Source organism: Coenobita brevimanus, chromosome 81 (assembly GCF_032717465.1).
Source record: "Coenobita brevimanus isolate Jiangsu-jjx chromosome 81, ASM3271746v2, whole genome shotgun sequence".
Taxonomy (NCBI): domain Eukaryota; kingdom Metazoa; phylum Arthropoda; class Malacostraca; order Decapoda; family Coenobitidae; genus Coenobita; species Coenobita brevimanus.
In genome coordinates, this window is record NC_137034.1 from 5,392,517 (window position 1) to 5,407,102 (window position 14,586).

Here is a 14,586-nt window from a genome sequence, read left to right on the forward strand (position 1 = left end):
AAAGAAAACTAACGCCACTTATTTTTCTCCTGCTAGCTGGCTTTACAGGGGAGCGCAAAATAAGCTTCGCCCTTCATGATCCTGATAATGTAAGCCTGGGAAGCTCCAACACCACAGTAACGGTACAGGTTTGAGTCACACCTTCACAGTACAACCCTCAGGCCCTAGCTAAGCACTGCATCTCTACCTCCCGGGGCGTCCTCTGCCACTCTAGACTCTACCTCTGTCCTCAGTTGAAGTATCGACTCTCTAACCCCAATTCTTGTTGGCCTATGAGACTTTTTAACATTTCTTTCTTAATGATTAGTTAAGAAAATCACACCTTGGTATTAACTCCTTCAGTCCAATTATGCATTTTTCTTATACTTGCTATTTCCAGATCCATTTAATCACCTTATGAGATGCTTTTTACACTGGGGGGGTTAGATAAAACCTTCATTATCCCTTCACTGACAGACATATCCCATCATTTGAATAAAGTCATCGGAAGGTAGGAAGAACGAAATTTAAGACATGTCACCAGATTGAAGGTGTTAATCATAGCCTGATATAAACTGAAATTGTATAGATATCACAAACAGCAGTACTAGCAGACCTGATTCACAAATAAACTGGTAAGGAAGAGGTGCACAAAGTCTTCCTAACCCAACAAGAATACTACCTTCTGTGTCATGCATGTGTCTTTCTTCACTGTACAAGGAGTCCTCATTAAGTCAGGATTATGGCCAAAATCACAACCTGCTCCATACAACTGGTACTCTTAATGAAGGGAAACAGGGAAATCTACTTTTATGTTTTCTTTGTAACTGTACCTGTAAATCTGGAGGAACTAGCTTTTATATTTTCAGACCGAACAGTGAATTGAAGGAAAATAGGAAATCAGCTATTACTTTTTTCATAGCTATGATTGGTACTGTATATTGAGATGAACAGGCCTTTAATCATCTGAATAGGGGGGCTGCCAGAGATCGAGCAACACTGGGGGGTGCCGTTAGGTGACCAAGGCTGATGCAGTTACAATATGTTGGAGCCATTATAAACGATACAGTATGAATGAACAAGTCCTGTAAATTAGGACAAACTGGCTTTTACCTTTTTCATATGACTCGTACTTTAGATTAGAAAAAGTAGAAAATCAGTACTGATATTTTAGTTTGGAATGGAACTTTAATAGGCACATTTTTTTCTGTAATTTATTATCAAGTTACAAGAAAAAATAATGGAGATAAAGGTACCTAAAAATGAGGACTTACTGTACCTGTTTTTGCACTAGTTCAGTGTAATGTTGCATTCTGTTATGCTGTATCATTCATCCTTGTTTCAATATGCTTGGTGAGGAAAATTGGTTGCTGTGTTAAGAGGGAAGCTTTTTCAGATTGTTATGCTGAGATGAGCTTTCCTTTTTATATATTGTTACTCTAGTGAAAAGGTATATGTGAGTGGGTTTCAAGGTGGGAGGAAGCATAGTAGGCCAAGAAGAAGGTGGATAGATATGGTAAGTATGTATGTAAAAAATCAAGCCTTGGAAAATTATGATGCTAGGGACTTGACACTCTGAGTTAGTTGGATGACTTATATACTGATGAACACATGTTAAGCATCTGGCACCCCATTTTTCCTAACTTGATTGCCTATGGATTAACTTAGCCTGCAAAGAGTGTGAAGTGCATATATATATATATATATCGGTCAGGATCACCTGATGGTCGTGATCGTCAGCTTTCACCCTCCCGGAAGGGAGTTGAGAGCTCATATAGTCCGATCTAAGGGCAAGGCTGTGACTTTCACACATGCACACACTCGTCCCCTTGCTCAAGGGGGACAGTAACCACCCACTTCGTCAGTTAAACTTTTCGCGACCTGAGCGAGGCACAAACTCCCGTCTACCAGATGGCAAGCGAGAACGTTACCACTGAGCCAGCGAGCGGTGTGTGTGTGTGTGTGTGTGTGTGTGTGTGTGTGTGTGTGTGTGGTCCATTTCACTGGGCATAATGTTGATAGTTCTCCTTGTGTCATACTTTCTCTTTCCTTGCTTTCTGGAACCTATCTGATCCCATTCTTAGGTGGGGTAAGAGAGATTAGGATGATGGTGATGATGATGATGACAGAAAAGGACAGATGTTAGGGAGACCAATCATTATTAAAACAAGGATTTTTTGTTGTTATATTTTCCCCTAGTTGTGTTGTATGTATGATGTGTTAATGTGCATGGTTGAATGTTGGTCTTGTAGATGTGCATGTGTTTTAATATTTATTGTTTGAATGCTGTATACAGTGCTATATGTAATGTAGAACCATTATTCAGCATGATGAATTTCTTACTTTGCAGTGTTGATATTTTCATTCATTATTGATTTTTGAGTAGTTTCATAGTGCTAACAGTTTTTTACATAGAAAACTAGTTGCATATGGGTGATTTACTTATTTCCTAACACCAAGCAAGAATGAATATACAGCAGTGCAGTAACATAACACTTTGTCAGACTAATGCTTGCAGAACCTTTCCCTCACAGAGACATTGTATAGTTTGAGATAACTTTTCCTTTCACATATAATCATGTCTAGAGGAGGTGTTGCTGAATTTTAGAGTAATTGGTTAGTTCCAAGTGATAGTAATGGTGTAATAGTAATGGGATCTACCTTTTGGTATATAATAGTATTTTTCCACAAGCCCAGCAGCTCATCATAAACCATTGAAACTAGAACATTAATATTCCTTGAGGTATATATTCTTCCCTTTTGACACCATCTTTGAAGCTACAATTTTTCAAGCATAGCAAAGTTAAATCATGTCTGGCCTTGATTTTTGGGTGTGTTGAGAAATATCTCTTATTCTCAATACAGGAATGAGTAATGGGAGTTTGAGGGAAAAATGTACCTGTCCTCGCATGTTGGGTCACCCTAAGGGAATTCCTCATTTAATCCGTTTCCACTTAAAATGTTATGTAATCAGTATGGGAACATTTTAACTCACCATTATTCATTAGCACAGTAACTGGTTAGGATATGTAGTGAAGGATGAAAGTTGATACAGTACAACACACAGGCATTTATCTCACTGTGTTATATAGTTCTTTAAATTGCTAATAAATTTGAGCATTCAGTCCATACAGATACTCTTAGTCACAACACTAGACACATTATGAGCCATGTTTGGAGTTTTGAATATGACTTTTTGATATTTGAGTATCTTTCATGCAGTACATAGCCCTCACATAAAGCAATTTCCATTCAACATGGTTTTTTTTAGGAACATATGTATTGCATTAAGTACACTGAGTGAAAGGAAGCTGTGTTGGGCTTACTGTACTCTGTCCCTTATTGTTTGAACATTTTAAGAGTCTTCTGATATGGTAATAAACTCTCATGCTATCTTGTGAGAATGGTGGATTTCAGTACAGTATTGTGTAAAAAGTAATAAATTAAATCGAACAGATGGTCACACAAGCAGTAGAAGGGGGCATACTAGCTTGTATATATAATCTAGTCTTTTACTGTTTTTCACATTTGCATTTTTCACAGTGTCAGCAGTATAATAATACTCATTGGGCTTTCCATATCATAGAATGCTCTGCTGTTGATGCTGTATTAATTCTTTCTGAATGCTTTATTCTTTTACTATACTTGTTGTAATGCCAGTTTTTGAAAATTTGTTTTTATAGTTATTTGACGCAGAATTTTTATGCTGCCAGTTTGTCAGTACATGATTTATTACTTCATAATTGTTGTAGATTACAAAATTGCACCAGTACTCTAGCAGTGCCTGTGAATTGGGATTCTCTCGTTTTCATCCCAAAATACTTTATTCATTTATTCTGCTGCATTTTTACTGAGGTCTTGAGGTACATTTTTGTGATATCCCATTGTAAACAGTGTACAGTAGAAGGGATGATTGCCATATGTCATATAGAAGTATTGGTAGAATACCACAAATGCTCTTTCAAACTTTTAGTGCAATCCCGGTGTTTGGAAGTTTCCAGTAACTGGCAGCTACATTATGCCATCACCATTGTAAATATTAATTGTACACTTTAGAGGTATCATTCTGTATCAGGTACACTTGCAATTTCTAGTTTGTGTTAACTCTCTACCCTTACCATTTGCTAGAGAGGAGTACCCCTGGTGATACATCAAATGAAGACCTAATGTCCATTGTTTAAGTGGTAATTTGAAGCTTTACTAGACTGTATGAGGAATGATTCATGATGACATTGTTACTTGTGCAGTCTAGAAAGGCTTTAAACTACCACTAACAGGTCTTTGTTTGCGGTGGAACCCTGGATATGACTTTCTTTCACCCACAGGTAAAGATAAAGTTTGACCAGAATTAATAGCTTATGAGTATAACCACACACCCAGTGGTAACTGGTAGGTGTTTAATCATGAGTCATACTTTTGAACTTTAGTCCACTTAAGCATGCATAGATGCTGTATATAGTAATACAGCTATTTCTTTTTCCTTCTTTTCTGCTAATGCTGACACCTCTTACAAATGTTGTATATATAGGAAGGAACTCATTTAAAAATACACTCCATAATAGTACGATGAAATAGTAAAGAGGGCTCTTATAAATACTGAGTGTTTTTAATGCAGTGATTCTTTGGGTAGCAGATACAACTAGTTTTCCTGTTTTTATTCTGTCCCTAAAAGTACCTGTAGATCTCATTCACAAAAAAAGGTTGTTATATAATTTTTATATTATTTCAAAATCAGTTTTCATTAGCTCAATAATGCATTAAATATTAAGTACTTAGTAAGAAATGCATCAAAAGTAAAGCTGAGACACATTGCTGTTTTGGTGAGGTAAGTTAACAAATTGAAGAGTCAGTGTTGAGATGTGAATGAGTGAGTGAAAGAGTTTTGTCTAAAAAGTGAAGGAAATGCTTTATGACCTACAGTGATGTTATTAAAAACAAATTCTTGCCTTAAACATTACCTGATAATAGTTCACTAATATCAGTTAAGTTGCTGTTGTTGTGGCCCAAGGTTCATCAGGATGTGAACCCAGTGAACTGCAGAAACCAGCCATTTAAGTTAGGTTCTTCTAGTAATCTTATTTTGATGCTAACTTGTAGGATTGTCTGTGTGGTGAGATGCTGGAGGTGAGTAAAGTGTGTTGTAGTTTGAGGGTCTGCTTTACAGTGTGGACACTGTGGATCATTTGTATTTCAAGTTCTGGAGTTTGTGATATAACCAAATGGGCAACAGTGGCCTTCAGTTGAAAACTGCACAGGACCAGCCAGTATTGCCAGGTGAGTGGTAGCATTTGAAGTAGATGTCAATAACCAGCATGAGTTGGGCACTTACACATAGCTGTGGTGGCAGAGTGGGCAGTACTATGAGGATGACCGTCGCAGAGCTGTCCAGTCCAGCCGCAGTCACCACTTATTCAAGAAAAGTGGCAGCCACAACTCGTCCTTCAAGCGGCGATCCTTCAAACTCAGCAGGCGCAAGGAACCCGACTCTGATTGTGAGTGTTGGGAGGGGCCAAGAGAATCCCTTGCCTAACTTATAGTAATAGTATTGTATTGGTTGCAACCCTAGACTCTCTGGATGTGATCACAGTGGACTGCAGGATATTGGCCTGAGGTGTAGATTATCTCCTTTTACTGTATGATCAAAATATGCTTGAAAGATGATCATTGAATTCCTACCTTCCTTACCAGAATGAATGAATGCTGTTCTCCAAATGGCTTATTCTGGTAATTTGAAAATTAGTAAGTTACTAATGATTGACCCTCACAGGTAAAACACGAAATGTTCTTTGCACGGACCACCAGGAGTGGATTTGTGTTCTCTTGGATAAGAAATCATTATTTATAGTGACTAAAGATATCTAAAGGGATCTGCAGTGCAAAATTTATTTTTGTGAGAAGCTCCTCTTGACATTACTCGTTTTTTAATTTTGCAACATATTTTAAAAGTTTCTTGTCATTGCATTTTTGTAAGCTGGGTATGTTTACATTTAAACTGTGAGCTGCAGACTAGATCATGTTCAGTGGCTTTTGCCAGGTAATGTGAAACCTATCTTGAAAATTAATTTTGGGAAATTTATTTTTTCTACATATTCTATTTAGTGATAAGAATAATGTTAGGCCATTTTGTAATGAGGGATGCTATAATGAAATTTGAAGATATATGATTCATGGGAGGATGAAGTTAACCCTGATTTTTGGGGAAATCCAATTCTTCTACATCCTGTTTATAGTGATGATAATACTGTACTAGACTGGTATGTATTGAGAGTTGTCATAATTAAGTTAGAGGGAATATGAGTCATAGGAAAATGAAGCTTACCTTATGTGACTCATGCAGCCATCAAGAGATCAGACAGTGTTCGGTCGAGGCGGAAAGTGTCAGCTGTCAGTGAGCGCTCAGACACATCAGAGCACCTGGAACAAGAGGTAGGAGTTGAATTGGGTTCTTTACTGTGATGTCATTAATTACACAGTGAAACCCCTTCAGTCTGAGGATATTCTGCAGTTTATTCTTGCTACCTGCAGGCAATTTACAGTATCCTCGTCCTCATCCCAGCCTTCTTCCCAGCCAAGGATGGAGGAAAGTAGGATCCAGAGATCAAGAAGTTTTACTGACATAAGAAGAGCCTTTATTAGTGAAAGAGCTCATGAGAACTCTGTCTTACCCCTCTAAATAAAAAAAGTCTGTTTTATTCTAAACAGAATCTTGAGAAAGCAAGAATTAATAATATAATACTTTACATTAATGGATTGAAGGGGGTAATGGTAAACTATAACTGCTGAATAAATAAATGTCCAATTGTGCATCACAGTTGTTTGTTGTATGGCATGGTGATGTAATGAAACACTAAAGATGATGTTGAGCATGTCCTTTCATGGAAGGAAAGAGCATCAAGCAGACCTAATGCGGTCATGTGATCTGCATTATAAAATGAGTACATTATGTGTTCACTGTTTGTGGAAGAAAATAAAAGTACTCTTCTACCCCTTCCTCCTATCTCCAGCCTTCAGTTAAATGTATCACAGAAGAGTAAGTCCTTGTTATATGTTAGAGATATGTTTTTTTTTTTTTTTTTTTTTTTTTTTTTTTTGTATAATTAATTCTGTAAATTTGATGAAACAAGCTGATCCATTTTATAGCTAAGTAGTGGAACTTTATTCCTTTCATGGTGAAGGCAACTCTGGCATTTTTTTCAGCTAATGCCAGACAGTTTTATTGAGCTGAGAGTGAGTCATAGGAGCCTGAGTCTTGATAGGCAATGCATTTTGTTATTTACTGTGGACTTAGTTAATAAACAGTCCTTAAAGATGCAGCTTATAACAAGGACTACTGCATAATAAACAAGGACTTAATATGTAATAAAATAACGATAAAAATACCAGGAGTTGCACGGAACTAGTTTAACGAGTCTTGTCTCTCAGTTGTACCAGGTGTCTGGTGAGGAGTCTCCAGGAGTTATGAGCAATGAAGACCTGCCGGACAGCCCCACGGATGGAGACTTGGATGAGGAGAGTCTTACTTCAAATATGCCATGGCTTAAGGTACAATAGTTTCTTTATTGACTCATTCTTTATTGTTCCATCAGTGAGGTTTGGAATTAGGCTGCTTATTTCATTCTCATTTTTACCTTGGTCCTCCTTGTTACTTCAGTTCTTTTTGTTGCATCATCGTTTATTGCACCATCAGGAGCATAAAGTTTCGGGCTAGGATATGTACTCTATTCTCCCTTTTGCTCTATCTTCTATAACCCAATTAGGAGTGTAAGGGCTTGGTGGCTACTCTGTTTGGAGATTTAAGGTGAGAATGGTATAATGTGAACAGTTACCTCCAGCCATCACTAAGATTTAAGCCCATTTGAGCCACATCCATCTGGAGCTGGATAACGCACTAGACCATCAGGTGTCAGGTGAGAAGTTTCCAAAGGTTATGAGCAATGAAGACCTGGCTAAGAATTCCATTATGCAGAATTTGATGGGGAGAGCTTTACTTGCAATATCCCATGGTTCAAAGCATTGTATTTTCCTTATTGCATCATTCTTTTGATGCTTTATTGCCCTTAGTTGTTTATTTAGCCCATATATCCTAGGGATTTTTTTATCACTATTCTTTTCATTGTCTGATCATTTTATTCAGCCTAGGAGAGACTTTAAACTGGAGGGGCTAAATATAGCCATAATAAACCATTTCAATATGGTAGACCTTTCTTGTGCTAAGTCAGATTGTGTACTGGTACCAAGAGTAAACTGAAAATACATTATTTGAATGATGGAGTGAAGTTAACGTCCATTATCCATTTAATATTCTCATCTTTGTGCTTCTTTTGACAGGTGGTGGTACATATCTCAACATTCTCATTTCTTTCTTTTGCTTTGACATGTAAAGATGATGTTCCCTGTACAGTATCACCAGAACCCATTATTCCTCTTATCACTGTCATTTGTGTAACAGGTTGTGGTGCAGATGTCATCCCTGTACAACATGACCTGCACCCACCAGACCTTCTGCCACCCTCATTGCTACAGGAGAAACATGCGTGCGTGTAGGAGGCTCATGCATGCCGTCAGGAAGGTAAATACAGGCACTCCTCCAGGCAGCAAAGAGTTAACAGATGAATATACTTTGTTGCCTTTAATTGGACAAAAAATTGCCATCTTTCTACCTTCATTGTCGAGGTGGTACAAGAGATTAACACTTAATTATAGTGCAAGTCATGAAGAAGTTCTCCGAAAAGGCTGCAAGGCTGTACAGTTGTCTTATTCTAATGGAAAGTAGGATGCAGAAGGATGAAAATTCTCTTCCAGATTAAAGTGAATGAAAAATGTAATTGGTTTTGAGTGAAAATTCATTGTACAGTATGTTTGAGTTATTTGACTATAGTATTGTCCTTGTCAGGGAGTACATTATTTATTTATTTTTTTAGATGTATGGAGAGGAATTTGAAGAGCAAGAGGAGGAAACCATAACCATTGGAAATGGAGAACAAGAAAGCAAGAAGGAGAAAAAACAAGGAAGAAAGGCTTCTGAGCAAGGCCATGGCTCTCCACTCAAGAGGAAGGAAAGCTTTGCTCGCCGAGACAAGTATGTTAACTCCCTCTTGGTCGCATCATCTCTGGTGTTCTTTGATACTGTATCTGTATGCATTATTTTATTACGTCCATGCCATTCAAGTGTATTCCTTTAGTAACAGAAATGTAATTATGACACATTAAGAATGAAGGACTGACACGGATTGTGTGAGTGAGGTTGTTAGGAATGAGGGGAAAGAGAAGCCTGAGGTGAATGAAGGCTTTGGATGAAGAGGTACGTGAGAGAGGAGGTGTTTGAGTTGGAGAAAAGGCAGCCTGATGTTTAAGGACAGGATGGCATGGAGGCAAATCATTTGTAGTCACCCCTTATGGGATTAAGACATCAGGCAATAAATGGGTAGATAGAATAGTAGATAGGAGTTTAACATAATATAAATCTGTTTATCCACTGTGTATGTAAAGTTGCGAGCCATTATTTCTGCTCACCCCATACCCATACCCTTGGCTGAAGGAGCGTCAGGAAAGTGTCAACCTCCCATATTAACACTAGACAGCAGATATTTATTCGTTGTAAAGTCTTGACTGTCTTATCCTTCCAGTCAGGGTAGGAGCACAGTGTGTTCAGAAACTATGGCTGATGAGAGTGCTTCCCTAGTTTACATAATATTCATTTGCTGCAGGATTGACCGCAGTGTAGACATTTCTGCTGTGTTGTCTCGTCTTGGCCACCACCAAGGGTCAGCCGTCCACCTCTCGAAGGACACCATTGACACTGATGGTAGTGTTTGTGCCACACCATGCTATGTCACTGTTCTGCACCCTGTATCTCCAGTGTATCATCGCCCGTCTGACCATTATCACATCATACCATGCCATCCCTTTACTTTCCTTAAGTACCCAGCATGACATATCTTACCGTTCACACCGTACCATATTACATCTTGCCAGTCCAGATCAAATCACAACCCACAATGCACCATGTGATGTCATAATGTTCTGTCTTGTACAAAAGAATATATTCTCATTGGGTATGGTAACTTTAGCCTTGCCTTGATGCATTTCAAAATGGTATAGCAATGAATATGAAGTAATTCAGAGCAATTAATGCACGTTGAATAAGTAAAAGTAGTTAAGTAAGGTAAAGCAGTTTTTGAAAATATTATTCTTTCTCATCCTTGCAGGTGATGGGAAGGAAATTGCAAAAGACAGCACTAACAAAGAAGAAGAAAAGAAGAAACAGAAAAAAGGAGACTCACTAATAATACGATACATGAAAACTCAGGTACGTAATGAGAGAATGTAGATGTATTGCTCAGGTGTTGTAATCGCTCCATACTCATCTAGACATAGGCCAGTGGACTGCAGGCTAAAGTTGCCCTTCTCCTTCATTCCACCACCCTCGTTTTGAAGGATAGGGAAGAAGTTGATGGGCATGTGTTCAACTTGGCAAAGGAGGCATCCGTTTCTAACATCATTACTCTTAGTAGAAACGTTATTACAGATAGTTCTCCCAGTTTATAAGGAGATATTAATGCAGTACTACATTTCACGAGGATAAATGCACCCAGATCCCTCTGTGTGTTTGGGCACAATATATGTAATACAGTATTTTTGAGAAAATTGAGCCTATTGTATTGTGTAGGTGTTAATAGAAAGTGTTAGAACTTTCATTTACTGACATGGATGTAAGTGTGCAGTTTATTCTAGAATTAGAAGCCTGAAAGTGGTAACTCACTAATGGTAGGGCCAACTTTAGTTTACCATTCCAGTTAACACCAGGTGATTTTATTCAGTTAAGAGTGAGACACAGGAGCCTGAGAGTTAAAATAAGAGCTTTTCTAATATGCTTTTTGGTACAGGTGATGGGTCTGAGCCATGCCCCGCTGTCAGTGGTGGTGAAGGCAGTGGCGGTAATGAGTGAAGACCTTCTGCTGGATGCTGTTCCCCAGGCATGGGAACTTCTCTTGGAGCATGATAATGAGGTCAGCATCTCTACATGGGTGGCATATTGTGTAGTTAGGAATCTTACTGGCACCTCTTTGTAAGCAGTATATTTTGCCTATTCCATCCCTCCTTCATTCAGTCACATATTGCCTCATATAAACAGGAACATAGGGGCCTCAACAATATGCTATAGTTTTTCTTTTGTTGTCATTGTTGTGGCTCTAGGCTTTTCTAGACATGAGCCTAGTGGACTGCAGGCTGAAGTTACCCTTCTGCTGTAGTCCACTATCCTTGTTGTGGGGACAAGGAGGGAGTTTTGGCACATTTATAAGCAAAGTAAGTCCAAGGTGCCTTGACGTTGTTGCAAATTCTATCACACATCAGCTATTTCTCTTTTCCCAACAGTTTCCAGTAACTGTTGGGAAGCAAGTATTGTAGCTGGTTTTTGCACTTGGTTTAGCTTCCAGTTCATAGATGATGTGAACTATACCATGGCCACTGTCCTTATGGGGGATTTATTAAGAGGAAGTGTGTCATCATTTACCCTGGTTGGTTGTGACTCTGATTGTGTATGTAGTCACAGAGGTGTTGTTTCAGTAAGTTATGCATCCCTCATATCTGTAGTCCATTATCAGATTAGACATACAGTTGGCCAGGCCATGACTCATACCCTTCCAACCTGCTCATAGTCCCACACTCTAACTCCATCGTCTGTGACTATAATTCTATTTTGGAATGAATTATAGTTACATGGGATAAATTTAAAGTCTAAGGACCATGGGAACATGTGTGGAAGGGTTTGAATCATGACTGAGTGTAAGTCTAATTTGCAATGGACTATGATTTTATTTGTACTGTATTTATATATGTGTTATGGTGCAGGTATCAGCAACGGCAGCGGTGGTGTTTATTTTAGCAGGGGTGAGAGTCCCAGTACATACATCAGATATCATGACCCGGGAACTCACCCACTCAGACCCCAACACCAGACTTAATGCCATTCTGAGGTGAGCACCCATTTTCATACTAGTAATCAGCTCTTTTGAAATGTACCAGAACTCTTTGGTAGACCTAAATATTTCCATAAGGTAGTGTTTGGTTGATTCTGATTATATCACTACCACACATTAGATACAAAAAATTTATGAGTGATCTAACTGTTCTTAATACTGGTTGTCATATTCAGGTTCCAAGTGCTATGGCAGTCCCGGTACCAGGCCTGGCCCCGCATGGAGGAGGGTGCCCAGCTGACATTCAAGGTGCCACCTCATGGTATAGAGTTTACGCTGCCTTCTCCCAAGATTGGTGTGGAGTCTCTGCCAGTAGTGGACCCTCCTTGGATGCCACATTTCAAGACCAATGTGGATGAAGTCACAGTCAACACTATCCAACATGTAAGAGACCCATATTTTAGTTGTTGATACAGTATATATGTTGTTGTTATTGTTGTTGTGGCTCTAGGCTTATGTGAACGTGAACTTGGAGAACTGCGGTCTGGTGTAGCCTTTCTTCTGCAGAGGATAGGGAAAGAGTTGAGGGATGTTTGTATAACTGCTGCCCAGTTATATCAGTGCCACAGCATGTAGATATCCCTGTCCAGCATTGGTGCTGCATAGATGGGGGTTTATATTATCAACCCATCTGTGCCATGTGATGCGCCGGTACTTTTATGTCTTGCTCATTGAGCACATTGCATCTTATCAAGGACCAGAAAAGTGTGATGAGGGTTAGGCTAAAGGACACATGAGTGCTTGGCTGATATTTCTCTGACATTAATGTGATATTCTTTTGAGGGGCCATTAGATAGTAAGGGAACCCATTCTAGGTCCAGTCAGAACTACTGGACATAGCTAATCTGACACTGAACCCTGAGAGGCCAGTAAATGCAAGACTTTGGGAATGATTTCAAATGAATTTTGCAAGCACTGCAGAGTTAAAATCATTTGCTCCTCAACTCACTGCTGTGTTCAAGTAAATCCCTCGCCCTCACTGTACTTGTGTGTGGTGATAAAATGCATAGGCCTGGGTTACAGCATGATATCCCTCCATGATCTCATCGAGAAATAGGTTCATGACTTTGCCAAAATTCACATTATAATAAGTTCTTCCACTAAATTCTTCCTCACGTCCCCGTCTGAATGTTATGTGACATACCGTGTATATAAATTCCTGTGCATAATTTTGTGACATGAAAGTACTAGCAACAGTTCAGAAATGTATCATATCTCAGCATAAGCAGCTAAATGTCATTCATATATTTTAAACCGTACTAGTAACAATTTTTTCATATACTGTGAATCCAGAAAGTTGTAACAGATGTTGCTTGGTTGTAAAATGAGACTTATATTGATGCTAATGCTATATTAATACTTTTGGAATGCTATTTAGATGGTGTGACTTGTTTTGGCTTATGTCTCTTGCCAGAGGTCCTTTGTGACGGCAACAAGAACAAGACGTAAGCTGCAGGCAGAAATGGTGCGTTCAGCTCTGGAAGCAGAGGAAAAGAAACGCCGCATTGAGTGTGAGAACTTCCTGCTGACAACTGTGCCTGTGACCATCCAAGCTGCATACGAGCCGGCCCTACATCACGTTACTGCTGATGATCATGAGGAAGGCATGTATACTCAACTTTTTTTTTTTTTTTTTTTTTTTTTCATTTAGTGTACTTGGTAATGTGGAGAGAATTGAGGCTGGGAGATAGACCAAGAGCGTGTAGTGTATGTGCGTAAGGCTTAAGGGATGAGGGAGAAGAGGAGACTGAGGATGAGATGGAGGGATGGGATGGAGAAGTGTATGAGGGAAAGGATGTGAATTGGAGGGAAGGCAGCCTGATGGCAGAGAACAGGGTGACGGAGGCAGTTCATTTGTGGCCACCCTCTGCAGAATTAAGGCATATGGCTATAGATAGATGAATACATAGTTATTTGTTATAGAGTAGCCACTGGGAGGTAATTAGCTGGTTTTGGTACTTGGGAAGAGGTTGTATAGATCAGATATTCATTCTTAGATCTTTAGTGGAAAAGTTTCTAGAGAAGGGAAAGAAGTTGTTTGCGGCTTTCATGGATTTGGAGAAAGCATATGACAGGGTGGATAGACAAAGATTGTGGAAAGTGTTAAGAATATATGGAGTAGATGGGAAGTTGTTGAATGCTGTGAAGAGTATGTACGATGGTGCGAAGGCTGCAGTGCGTGTGGATGGTGAACTAAGTGAATTTTTCTCTTTGAAAGTTGGTTTGAAACAGGGATGTGTCATGTCTCCATGGTTGTTCAATCTGTACATGGATGGGGTAATAAATTTGGTACAAGGTAGGGTAGTGGATGTTGGAATGGCCCTGGTGAGAGAGGATAGTGTTTGGAAACTCCCTGTACTGTTGTTTGCAGATGATACTGTGTTGTTGAGTGAAGACGAAGGGGAGCTGCAAGGCTTGGTGGATGAGTTTGAGAGAGTGTGTAAGAAACGGAATCTAAAGGTGAATGTAGGGAAGAGTAAAGTGATAGTCTTTGAGAGAGGTGAAGTTAGTGAATGTACAGCGAGGTTGGATGGTAAGGAATTGGAAAATGTGAGTACGTTTAAGTACTTGGGTAGTGTGATGAGTAAGGATGGAGGTTTGGAGGGTGAAGTGCTTGAAAGGGTAC

The 14,586-nt window shown here is 39.2% G+C and overlaps 1 protein-coding gene across 1 annotated transcript in view; it reads left to right on the plus strand.

The window, feature by feature from the left end:
- The window catches only part of unc80 (unc80, NALCN channel complex subunit), a 152,477-nt gene that overhangs the window by 86,739 nt on the left and 51,152 nt on the right, over positions 1 to 14,586 (plus strand). The window contains exons 35-46 of the mRNA XM_080279925.1: positions 37 to 128; positions 5,327 to 5,471; positions 6,317 to 6,405; positions 7,411 to 7,521; positions 8,429 to 8,548; positions 8,901 to 9,058; positions 9,687 to 9,784; positions 10,188 to 10,288; positions 10,866 to 10,988; positions 11,833 to 11,957; positions 12,137 to 12,344; positions 13,375 to 13,564. Of these exons, the coding sequence (XP_080136051.1) occupies positions 37 to 128; positions 5,327 to 5,471; positions 6,317 to 6,405; positions 7,411 to 7,521; positions 8,429 to 8,548; positions 8,901 to 9,058; positions 9,687 to 9,784; positions 10,188 to 10,288; positions 10,866 to 10,988; positions 11,833 to 11,957; positions 12,137 to 12,344; positions 13,375 to 13,564 (1,560 nt within the window). The remainder of the gene's footprint in view (positions 1 to 36; positions 129 to 5,326; positions 5,472 to 6,316; positions 6,406 to 7,410; positions 7,522 to 8,428; positions 8,549 to 8,900; positions 9,059 to 9,686; positions 9,785 to 10,187; positions 10,289 to 10,865; positions 10,989 to 11,832; positions 11,958 to 12,136; positions 12,345 to 13,374; positions 13,565 to 14,586) is intronic.